This window comes from Cyprinodon tularosa, unplaced genomic scaffold (genome assembly GCF_016077235.1).
Source record: "Cyprinodon tularosa strain WSP-4 unplaced genomic scaffold, ASM1607723v1 ctg435, whole genome shotgun sequence".
Lineage (NCBI taxonomy): Eukaryota > Metazoa > Chordata > Actinopteri > Cyprinodontiformes > Cyprinodontidae > Cyprinodon > Cyprinodon tularosa.
This window is the reverse complement of record NW_024039158.1, coordinates 1,550,432-1,563,022: the sequence shown is the minus strand read 5'-3', so window position 1 is coordinate 1,563,022 and position 12,591 is coordinate 1,550,432. Positions and strand designations below refer to the sequence as shown.

The 12,591-nt window shown below is 41.1% G+C and overlaps 1 protein-coding gene across 5 annotated transcripts in view; it reads right to left on the bottom strand.

Annotated features, from left to right (window-relative positions):
* Positions 1–12,591, bottom strand: part of LOC119792947 (triple functional domain protein) — a 124,629-nt gene that overhangs the window by 88,876 nt on the left and 23,162 nt on the right. For all 5 annotated transcript variants that reach the window (XM_038299806.1, XM_038299809.1, XM_038299807.1 and 2 more), the window contains one exon: positions 4,281–4,331. In XM_038299806.1, the coding sequence (XP_038155734.1) occupies positions 4,281–4,331 (51 nt within the window). The remainder of the gene's footprint in view (positions 1–4,280; positions 4,332–12,591) is intronic.

The following is a 12,591-nucleotide window of genomic DNA, read 5'->3' as shown; positions in this document are numbered from 1 at the left end:
TTTTAAGCTATTCTTAAAACTTGTTTAGAATCCAAAAGCAGAAAATGTAATTCTTTACAGTGTCTTCATATTTGACTTTGAGATTTTAAGAGGGTTTTACACCACAGCTCAAAGCAGCCACTGCATGAAAACAAATCACATACCACGTGTATTGTACAGCCCACGATTGTTAAAACATTACCTCCATTATAATACCACATCCTAGCCCTGACTCACTTTTCTCACCCTGCCTTAGCTACCATTAGTCCACTTTACCTCTGACAGCTCCTGCTCCACTTCTCTGGCCTAATAAGGAGGCTCTGATTGGTTAATGCACCCGTTGTGTTACTGCACTCCGCAGAGGCAAAACGAACTTATCACCCACAGCTGTGGCACAGTAACAACACCTTCACTGTGGCTCCAGCTGGCGCTGGTTATGCCCCTGTACATGAGTGACCAGTCAAAGGAAGGAACATCTAATTAGGGTCTGCTGGTTGGGTTAGGGGATGTGTGGCTAGATCTTTGGCTGGGTTTAAGGTCGTAACAGATCCCTTGTCAGAAATATTTAACCGATGACTGTCTTCAGACAGATTTAAGTGTTACTGTCTCTTTAAATTTCTGAGGCTGCTCTACAAACTTTCAATTAGATTATCTTTTGTTTATGCGATGCTCTTCTCTAAAACATATTTACTGCTACAGTTTCTCCTTTTTGTCTCTAGTTTTAACTTTTGGACTGGAAGAAATCAAGAGTGACGGCTCACCATCTTCCTTTTCGCCTGCCTCCCTTTCTGTTCTCTTCATCTACCCAGACCTCTAATAGCAGGGTAGTCTAACCGAGCGAGAAACAGGCCAGGGTTACCCCAGCGACCCAAACACAGCAGGAGAGCGGGTGGAGGGGGAGACGGTGGAAAAGAGACAGAAGAGAAAGACTGCTTGTTATCGGTGCCAGGAGTTCATTTATCCGGGGTCCTTTGCAGCCACCTCTGTTTGATGAGCCGTGAGCAGACGGCGAAGGAGGCTTTGTTTGCCACTCATCGACTGAAATTTCTTAACACTGACGTTTATCTTAGGACTTGCTGAGCCCCCTGGGTGAGGCTACACAAAAAAGGATGATTTTTATAAACGACTTTATCAGCGTTCGCCGTCAGAAGCCACTTGCGGGTCGAACTGCTGAAGGTTTTCTGTTATCATTCTGCTGAAAAGTGCCATCTAGAGGAGAGTCTGCATGCCTGCATCCTTCAGTTAAGAGCTGGAGATTTGAACTTGGCAGCAGAAGCCTTTTCCTTTCTGTCCAACTAGTAAAAGCAGCCAAACGGTGATGACATCCAGCCTCAATTGAGGCCTTAAGTCTTTAAAAGCATTATATGAAGTGCTGACAGACATTTTCATACCCTTTAACATCTCACAAAATCATTCAGATCAAAAGCAACAAACTATCTTTAATGAAATCATCATATGTCCTACCACCATATATCCTTCTCACATATAAATCCTTAAATGACCAAGCTCTGTCTTATATCAGAGATATGAATGTTCCTTATGTTTCGCTGTCTAACTGCAGGTTTACTAGTGGTTCCTAGAATTTCTAAAAGTAGAATGGGAGGCAGATCTTTTAGTTATCAGACTCCTCTCCTGTGGAACCAACTACCAGTTTTAGTCACTGAGGCAGGCACCCTGTCTACCTTTAAGGGTATTAGGTTTAAAGCTTAAAACTTTCCTTTTTGATAAAGCTCATAGTTAGAGTGGCTCATGTTACCCTGAGCTATCTCTATAGTTATGCTGCTATAGGCTTAGTCTTCTGGAGGACAAAGGGATCCCTATTCCATCATTCTATCTCTATTCACCAAACCTGCAGAATCTATTAGTTCAATCTCTAACGTTATGCTCTCTCTGCTTTTTCTCATAGTAGCTTCGCCTCGTCTGTTCCTGTTTGGCTGTAACTCCATCCTGGACAAATATCAGCTGTGCTGCTGCCATCAACACCTTTGTTATATATGTTCGAGTTCGGTCTGTTTTTCCAGTTTAGTCCTGTTTCTCTGACTCTGACTGGGTGGGTGTGCTCTCTTCATCCTCTGATGTTGGAGGTGGCTCAGAGCTTGTCTTTCTGGCTGCATGTTTCCTGGATGGGGCCGCCTTTTACAGCCTCTTTTTGTATCTCTGCTTCAGTCTCCTTAAAAGATGGCCGCTCACACTAAGCCTGGTTCTGCTGGAGGTTTCTTCCTGTTAAAAGGGACCTTTTCCTCTCCACTGTCACTACAAGCATGCTTGGTGTGAGGGATTGCATTCGAGTCAATGAGTCGATGCAATCAACTGCCTTGAGATGACATGTGTTGTGAATTGCCACTATAGAAATAAACTGAATTGAAATTGAATTGAATATGTAAATGACCAACTCAAAGTATTAATTATGCTATATAAAACAAAGTTTTACTTTAGGACATTCACAGTCATGTCTTCAGGTGCATAAGAGCCAACCTGTAACTGCAGATTATCCTTCACAGTTAATCAAGAAACTACTTCAATTTGTCAGTTAATTGTTCCAAAGCCTTTTGGGATTTGTCTGAAAATGCTATTATACTAATAGCTTCATGAAGTGGAAGAACCAATAGATGGGTAAGACTGGAATTTGGGGAGAAATTTCCCCCAAGCTACAAAAATCTCACAATTTTCTGTATAATCAGTCATCTGAAAATGAAGGGAGCACGGCACAGTTCCAAATGTAGCAAGACATGTCTGTCGACCTAAAATCAGAGGCCAGGCCAAGAACATGTGAATGAGAGAAGTGGCCATGAGTCCCATTATAAAATCTGGTTGTGGATGACACAATCCTCCCCTTTATAGAAGGGAAATGGTAAGACATCCTAATTGCAGTTTGAAACAAGCCACATGAGGGAGACAAGAAGCAAAGAAGGTGTTGTGGTCAAATAAGGCCTTCCTTTAGTCATTAAAATGTAGACCCAGAGAAACCCCAAAGCAATGTGGATACAAGATGGTGGTAGAATCATGCTGTGGGGAAGGTATGCTCCAGCAGCAATGAGGACAGACAGCAATTCACTTTCCAGTAGAACAATCCTAATCAAAGCGACTAAAGTAGACTAATGTGCTATAATGGCCTAGTCAAATTCCAGACCTAAAATCAATGTAGAACTTGCGGAAAAATGGAAAAGAAATTGGTTTTTTCTATCCAATCTGACTGACCTTGAGCTATTTCTAAGAGAATGACGAAAAGTATTGGTGGATATATGAAGCTGAATGGGACATTTCTGTAAGAACAGCCCAAACTTGCTTCTATTAATGATCGACTTAAATGGAGAAGGAAAAAAAATGCATACAATTTTCAACTTGTTTTTACTGTAAAATTGTTTTAAAACCCTTCATCCTGTTAGCTGGCAATTATTCACTACTTTTTGTTTTTCCCTCATATCAATTAAATGCAATGCAGTGATATTTGAGGTTCTAATGTGTGGTCAAAGTGAACTAGGTACTGATATTTTAACAAAATACTGTAAAAACCTGCACTTGTCCTCTTGATTAGACATAAAAAACGCAGATTACTGAAGGCTCTGTGAAATCAAACCAAACGGATGCCTTCATATGGTCCCCTTCCTTCTGTGTGGCTCGCTCCTGGAAGTCCCTGAGGCTTTAGAGCAACCTGCCAACTCATTGTCCTCCTTTGGATCTTGGGTTTAAGCTTTTCCTCTCTCTCCTCCCAAGGCTGCAACAATGCTTATTATCTCAAATGAATGTCAGCAGTTTGTTGCCTTTCTTTTCTTTCCAGAGCAAAAATCTGTCTGGAAAATATTTTTAAAACATCCTACTGATGAATGGAGGAGAAATAAATGTAAAGAAATCAAGTTGATTGGAGAAATTTTGTAACAGAAAAAATCACATTGGAAAACAAAGATAGACCTGAGCTCTATTGTGATACTAAACAAGTGTTACCAGAAAGAAAATGAGAGGCTTAAAGGAATGGAGGGCTAAGTTAATAAATTACAGCAGAGCAGATGGCCGAATAGTCCATATGAGCTGGTTGCTAGGAAGATGGCCGCTTAATGCAGGGAGCCATTTGTCTTCCCAAGATCGCTGAGGGAGGGAAGGGAGGAGCGACAACATCGAGGAGATGTGAGGGATTCAGATGACAATGACCTGTCACTGTGAATTATTAACACTGTTTGCACACGGGTGGGTATGACATGTTTGACTTTCACCATCTAGAACATACGTGTATCAAGCATCCCCAGACAAGACGGTGAAATGAAGCAGGAAAATATCGTGTTTGTTTGTGTGTGTGTGTTTGCTACCTGCTTTCTGGCTCGACACATCTCCTTTTGGCTCTTCAGGGTGGGATTCGTCTGTCGACACAAAAACACACAACAAATTACCAATACATACCAACACCCACAACACAACTGGTTTGATTTCGTAGGTTGAAATGATTTCAACCTCAACAGAGAAAAATACTCCACAAGAACATCAATAACACTATATTTCAAGGCTTCAACGTTTACAACCCAGAATGGGTGAGTGAAATGCCATGACAACAAGTGCTGCAGAAATGTCACAAAACACAGTGTTAAATCGTTTTAGAAGTAAACAATCCGACCAGTAATTGGTCTGGCATTTAAAATCCAGGAGGCTCTTGGCTTAACGGGCGGCTAATCCAGTGATGCTAAAATGATTGTTATTATTATGAGTATTAGCTGATCAAGAAATGCATCCTGCTGATATAAATACAGACCAAGTTACAGTTGTTCAACTGCGGGTGAAAGAGAGCTAACAAAGTATTGCTCATGTGTTTTTATTTTCAGCAACATTATCACTCACTGAAAACTTTAGGAAAATTCAACCTTCAATTTGAGCACAGACAGGAAGGAAGGAAGGAAGGAAGGAAGGAAGGAAGGAAGGAAGGAAGGAAGGAAGGAAGGAAGGAAGGAAGGAAGGAAGGAAGGAAGGAAGGAAGGAAGGAAGGAAGGAAGGAAGGAAGGAAGGCAAAAGGAGTAAAGAAGGTCCTAGGTAACATGAAAGGAAGGAAGCAATGATGACCACAAGGAGGATAGGATGGAAGGTAGGTACAGGAGCTAACAATGGAGGTAGGATACACACAATGAAGGATAGAATTAAGGTAACATGGAAGGACGAAAGAAAGGTGAAAAAGGAAAGACAAAACAAAGGACAGAAGGAAGGACACAAAACCTAGACTATACATATATATATATATATAGGACGATTTATGAAAACCGTCCGAACCGTTCAGTTCAACTGTCTCGGTTCGCGTGTTTTTCGTTCAGTTCATGCGCTGCTCCTTTTTCTCATAGGCGAAGCGTTTACACTCCCCGAGCAGAAGGTGGCGGTACTGCGACCAAAGCAAGAAAAACAAGAAGAAGAAGAATCGAAGCAGCGTAGCCGGGTGTAGCAGGGAAAAAAATCAGTTGTTATGGAGAACTGTGTGGGTATGGCGAGTGGGAAAGAACAGGAGTTGGAAGACGCGCCAGCAGCACTTTATAGGTCTGCTGTATGGGAACGCTTTGCATTTAGAGTGACCTACGATGACGGTGGAAAGAAAGTTGTGGATAAAAGTGCAACAGTGTGCAAGCATTGTGCAACAGGTTTTGTTTATGCTAACAGCAACATGACCAACATGTCATGGTAACCCCGAAATCCCTCATACTCCATCAGCAACCCCCGCTGCGCCCTGCTTTGACCGGCTGCTCAAAGCAAAGCCTCCACTGTGGCTCCCGTCCGCTCCCCTCTGAGTCCCTTGGAGATGGTAGAGAGCATGCACGAAATGATTAAATTCAAAGCAGCAAAACATACGGAAATGATCCAGGGTTTCCGCGGATCATTTAAAATAATTACAATCCATTATTTTTTGGGGGATTTTTTCATTAATTTCATACATTTTTATGGGATTTCGGTGTAACAATCAACATATACCGAATCGAACCGAACCGAAAACCGTGACCAAGAAACCGTGAACCGAACCGAACGTGGATTTTGTGAACCGTTCCACCCCTAATATATATATATATATCTTCCAAACTGTGTAGGAAGCCTTGCAGTCAAAACTTTGTAGCATGCTGTTCTGGAAAATACAACTCATCTGTAACCAAAAGGTCCTCTTATTGGTACCAGTTACATAAACCAGGGGAAATTAACTGCTTTAGAGCACAAAATAACAGCATTTCTTTGTGTTATGAAATGTATTCGCAACAGGGATACCAATAAGTGTTGGACCAGAAGGTTTGTTAGAATGGATCATTTCTAAAGTATTCAGCTACCCAATGAGTTAACATGGTCAAATTACAGAACATTGTTTTAGTAGTAACTAATCTAATCAACCTGTGTTCACATTATCTTATTAAAAAAACAAAAAACAACAGTAAGTGGATCAGCCTAGTTGATGAAAGCAGCTGCTGAGACAAAACGTCCCTGCCTACGTCAGTCTGCAGTAGATTAAACCAAACTCGTCCCTTCGTCACCCTACAACTCATGACCGGCGCAGAGTTGGATCCTCTGCTAGCCAAACAAACGGCCTATTGATGAAGTCTATACCTCTGATGAGAGGGAGCCTGATGCTGGGACTGAGGGGCGGACACAGTCAGTATCATGTGCTGCCAGCCAACATGTAAACAAACCGGGTGCTGGACCCACTGACTCAGTGACACACGTTCCCTCAGCTCTGACTAAGGCTAACCTATTGCTTGTTTATTCCCACAGCATATCGGCAGAAAGAGGCTGATCCAACTCTGGCAACTGGTTTATTAAACATCTAACAGACCTGAATGTTTGGTTCTGATACTGAAACACAATTCATCTAATTTTTCTATTGATGTTTTATTTCTTTCTGAATGATACACATCATCCTTCTCAGTCAACAGGTTTTGGTAATACCTTCTTTGTATTTTTCAGCTTCTATGGCTTCAGTTATTGTAATGATAGTGGGCATCATTTGTGGATCATTAATTTTTGAATAACCAGCTGCCTTATTTATTTATTTATTTTTAATCTATTCCCTAGTTCAAGTAATTATCTAACTTTAGGAACATCCAAGAAAGCTTAAGAAGCAGCAGAACGTTTGTTTTTTAGAATCATTTACCACCAGTGCAGAGCTTGGCCAACAATGGCAACAGTGCTCAGTAGAAGTTTGTCTGTTCTGGGAAAAAAATGGACACTTTTCAACAATGGCAGCAAAGGAGCCATTTTTTGCAAGAAAACCATCAGATAGAAATAAGTTTGGTCAGACAGCTGGAGCTGTGGCTCATCTATGTAAAGAAAAAGCAGCAACTGTAACACGTGATGCAATTATGCTAATGTTTTAGCATAAAGGCAAGAGACCAGTTTTAAGATCATAGCCAACTTTTTCAAAACAATGAATTTTTCAAACATAATTCATCTACAAAATGTCTTGAGATGTAATGAATTAGCATATATTACTTTTACAGAGGAAAAAAAGGTCATTTTTAGGGGTCCAAAATATGCAAGTAGGGTTACAATGCCAAAGCCAACATGAGAGGTTTCTGCACCAATAGGAGTAGCAGGTTGAAGCCATGTGAGATAGAGCTCAGTAGCATTAGCGGACCTGGCAACAGGCAGGCAAAGAGTACAATTAAAGCTTGGGACAAGCTTGGAAGTGTGTGTTTCATTTACTGGCTGGGAGGACCTAAACTTGCAGAAATCTCCTCTAAATGTAGCATTTAATGTTAGAAATTATTCCAAAAAAAAATCTATATAGAGTAACCCAACATTAAGCTTTCACATGAAGCTTTGAATTCTGAGCTAATCCAGACATTTTTAATTGAAACAGCTTCCTGGATGGGAAGCGAAACGTCCAGTGGTTTGTTTTCTAACTTTTTTGGAATTACTATGACCTGGATGACTGAGAATCTTCACGAAAGTGTGGATAGCATTAGCAAAACCGATTCCTGAAAACTTGCCAGCATTCTACACTGAAGTCTTGATCTGTCTCGCCCTCTAAAGGGGTGGTTACACTCCCGCAGCGGCGTGTCGCATTGAGCTTGGTACAGATATTTTTGACTTATGCCCAATACTGAATATTCCATGCCACAACACAAGAGGGGCATTCACAAATTAGCTTGGGTCTCGATACAGCCGAGGTGGTGAGGAAGTAGGGGAAAGTTTGTGTGACAACGGAGGGACTTGAGGGCGAAAAAGAGCGGGGATCCTGGTGGAAAAAGGGACCCAGTGATCTCACGCACCTCACTCTTCTAGCTGGTCCATCTTCACGAGTCATTTTCCGCAATCGAAACGAACAAAATAAGCCGTTAAGGTACCAAACAGGAAATGTGCATAGTGTAGAGCTGATGTAGATTTGACCAATCAGATGCCTCCTCTCTGCGGCACTGTCTGCGGTCACCTACAATTTGGAAGAGGTGCATTTATTTAATTTGGCATTTATTGTACGGTTCATTGTTAATGTGACATTTGGATTTATTGTGATAAAGGTAAACTCAACATGAACAACTTTACATCACCCAAAAACAAACAAATAATAAATGTATTGGAGGATTTATTATTTTATATTTTTGTTCAGTGAGAGAAGCAATAGATAGCACCATAAAAAACAGTTTTGTGTCATCAAGTTGGACTACCAAAAGCTCTATATTTTTGTTCAGTGAGAGAAGCAATAGATGGCTTGTCCCGATCCGATCCACGTATCGGATCGGGACGCCGATATTGGCAAAAAAATTTAACTGCACCTTTAACTGTTTACGGTTTTACTGCTCACTGTGCAATTTCAGATTGCTATTCATAATTTTGTCCAGTTTGTGTTTATCTCTTAATAAACAGGAAAGTTTGTTGTTACCAAGCATTGTGTTTTATTCAATCTCACCTAATTCAGCTGGCTAGATGTTATCAAGAGTACTAAAACCCTTTTCAACATGAGTCTTACAACTAAGGCTAAATACTTTAACTTAAACTTAAATACATGCTCGGATAGGCTGGTATCGGCCAGTATCGGTATCGGATCGGAAGTCCAAAAACAATATCGGTATCGGATCGGAAGTGCAAAGACCTGGATCGGGACATCTCTAGATAGCACCATAAAAAACAGTTGTGTGTCATCAAGTTGGACTACCAAATGCTCTATGAATGCACTTACAGATGTTTTGGAAAACTGTGGTGATGTAGAGAAATTATTTTTATCATCGCTTTTTTTATTCATATAATTTTTTCAGACTCTATTGGCCTTTATTTTATTATTTTGGAAATAGGCAGAAAGGAAGTGGGATTAGAGAGAAGGGTGAGACTTTGAGTAGAGGTCAACAGGCTGGGACCAAAAGCCACAGTACATTGGTCACGAGTTTAACCCCTGCACAGCCTCTGCGCCTTTATTTAATATCATCACAACAAATGTAAAAAAAACATTGAAATAAAAACCTTAACATGATCCATCCATGTTCGCATAGAGGACCAAAGTCATTATAACCTGGTAGTGCTTAAGAAAAAGTCAATTCAATGACTTTAAAGAGATCATTTTTTATTATTAAGAGTACAGATATATGCAGATATATCTATACACAACTAAAAAAAGAAAAAGTCAACAACACTTTCAAAACTTTGGGCAATATCTGTAAATTGATAGAGCGCCAGCACACCATTTATAAGATACTTCTGTTCTTTTAAGAAAACAATCTACTAGACGTTTGGCCTTCTGTAATTTAAAATGGTGAATACACAGCAGAGGGATACACAGAAAGCAGCAGACTACCACACCTGTAATCACTTACACAAGCAATACCAAAGTCTTGCATTAAAACAGAAGAGGGAAGCTGAGCTCCAGGTAAAATGCTCAGATCCCAGGGGAATGTTAAGGCAGGCTACCTGGGAAAACCTCATAGGGAAGGACAAAGGTTCAGGCAGGGAGAGAGACAGAGGGAGGCACGAGACAGACCTGCATACCTTACATACTTGCAATGCCAAAGAAGAGCACTTAAGCCGCTGTGTGAAACCATGTAATGCTGGACTGCATTTAGAGGTTGGCCACAATCTAAACAGTAGGACTTGTCATTGGGCAGGAAGTCAAACATCCATGGACAAAAGGAAAACTATGCATAATGCAAACGTGCTTCAAAAGACTCACGCTGCCACAAGCTGAGGCCTTTTCTCCGGGAGAGGGCCGTTAAAGAAGACAGACATGCCCTCACAGTCTTCTCTGCTAGAGTTGATATAAGCAACCCCCTGAAACTTCACTCAGGCTGTTTGGATAAAGCCAAACAGATCTCTCAGATATTCAAACGGCTGTTAAGGAGATAAATGCAGCAGGCTCAGCTCTGTAAAACGTCCAAGTCGTCTGTACTCTCCAACGGCAAACCCACCTAGACTTCAGCCCATATGAACACTACTCACACTGTGACCTCTTGCACAGAAATCCCGCTCTCATCCTGTCAAGCACCGTTTCTGTCTCTTAGCTCACATTGACAAGAGACCACCCTCTCCGCAGGCCCCCCTTGCACATCCCCTTCTCGGCAGGCACACTCATGGTTTGACTCACGCAGATGTAGGAAAGACCCTCTTTCATTTGAAAATACCAACCGTGTGGCTCATGCTGACTGAACTGAGATGTGAGGTGCAAAAACAGTGAGTAATCAGCTGTTGCCTTTGAAAGTACAGCTGCCAGAGTCAGAAAAAAAGAAGCAAATGTCAAGGACAGCTCGTGTAATAAGGTGCTGAATAAGAGAGCATTCGTCAGAGTTCTTTAGTTTGCATTATGATTAAAAACCTATCTGATTCTAACCTATCTGAACCAAAACCAACAATATTGATTAACTATACTGAAAAATAAAAGCAATAGTGTGCGTACACTACTGTACCACATTAAGTCTCACTGCGGAAAATCCTAGACATTTCATCAATGATTTCTTAAGTATTTTCCCCATAAAAATTTATCATTTGACTTTTCGGAAATGTCTTCCTTTTATACTTTAATAAAAGACTAACGGATATCTTATCTAAATCAAGCCTGACTTATGTTAGGAGAAAAATGCAAATTAAAGGGGTGAAACATGTACTCGTTTTTTTTCTTTTTTCCCTACAAGCACTAATGCATTTTTAGGTGCAAAAAGTGAGTAAAACGCTTGCACTATACATTCCTGGTAATAGGGTTGTACTACTTATGCCACACCAGTGGGAGGCCTGCTGGCACTGCAACACAGGTAAAGAAGGTTGATGTAAACAATGAAAGCAGGAGAGTTAAAAATAAACGGGAGTCATTAGGGGCATTGTTGGCTGGCCAGGACAAGAAATCCAAGACATCTCGCCTGGTCAGCCAGGCCAACAATGCCCCTATCAACTCCCATTTTCAGAGGCATAGGTCAGTATCAGGTATTGCAGGCTAAAAAAAGACCAAAGACTCCCCATTACTAAGCAGTGGACCTGTTCTTCTAGTTCATGTTTTCGAAGCCAAAACAAGGCTTTGTTTGGCTACTCTATAAAGCTCTGAATTCAACGCCACTTCAGACATTTTGAATTGAAAAAGCTTCCTGGATGGGAAGCGAAACATCTTCAAACTTGAGTTCGAGTGTAGAGTGAACCAAAAACAAAGCCTTGTTTTGGCTTAGAACACAGGCAAATTGAATCGGACAAGCGCGTCTTTGTTAGCCTGTCATACCCGATACCTGTCTATGTCTCTGAAAGAGGGTTATTAGAGGGAATTGTTAGCCTGGCTGGAACAGGCTTAGTATTTTGGTCCCCTCTATGGGAATGAGGGTTGCGATGAATGTGGGAAGGAATCAACTCGATTTCTGCATTGTAGGTTTATGAAAGCTTAAACCCGAGTCCACCTCCTCTGTTTAAGATTGGTTTTCCTTTCTTAACATAAATGGTTTCCTTCATGCCCCTCTCAAGCCACCTGTCTTCTTTGTGAAAAATGTGAACTTTCTGGTCCTCAAAAGAATGTTCTTTGTCCATAAGGTGTAGATGTACCGCAGAGAGACAAAAACACTTTGCCTGCTTCAGCCAGGCCAACAATTCCATCTAATGACCCTCTTTCGGAGACATAGAAAGGTATCGGGTGTTACAGGCTAACAAAGAACTCAAACGACCCCCATTTTAAAGGGGCAAACTCACTCATCTGGTTCAGTTTGCGTGTCTTCTAAGCCAAAACAGTGTTTTTTGGTTCACTCTATAGAGCTTGGAATTCTACGCTATATCTGACACTTTGAATTGAACAAGCTTCCTGGATGGGAAGCGAAACATCTTCAAACTTGGAAAACTAAGTCAAGTGGGTTAATTTTTAACTTTTTGGAATGCTTATGTTGTTGTTTTTCAGGGCAAGCATGTTAGGAGTGATTAGGGTTGCTATGACTCTCATGCAGAAGCACTGTTGTGTGTAGCCGGTTTTGCATACACGGGTATCAAGACGGAGACGTTGCAGGGGGCAGCTTCAGACTTATCTGCCATGATGGGACCCCTAACCAAACAAGAAGTTTGCAGAATACACTTAAACTCAGCTTGGTCCAGACGGTTACTAGGATGACAACTGTAACCTTTACACGGCAATACTAAAAATATACCCATAAATCCATCAAAAACCGACAGAGAACAAAGAGCTTAAACAGCCTGTCAAGATTTACAGCTGTTGTTATTTAAGAA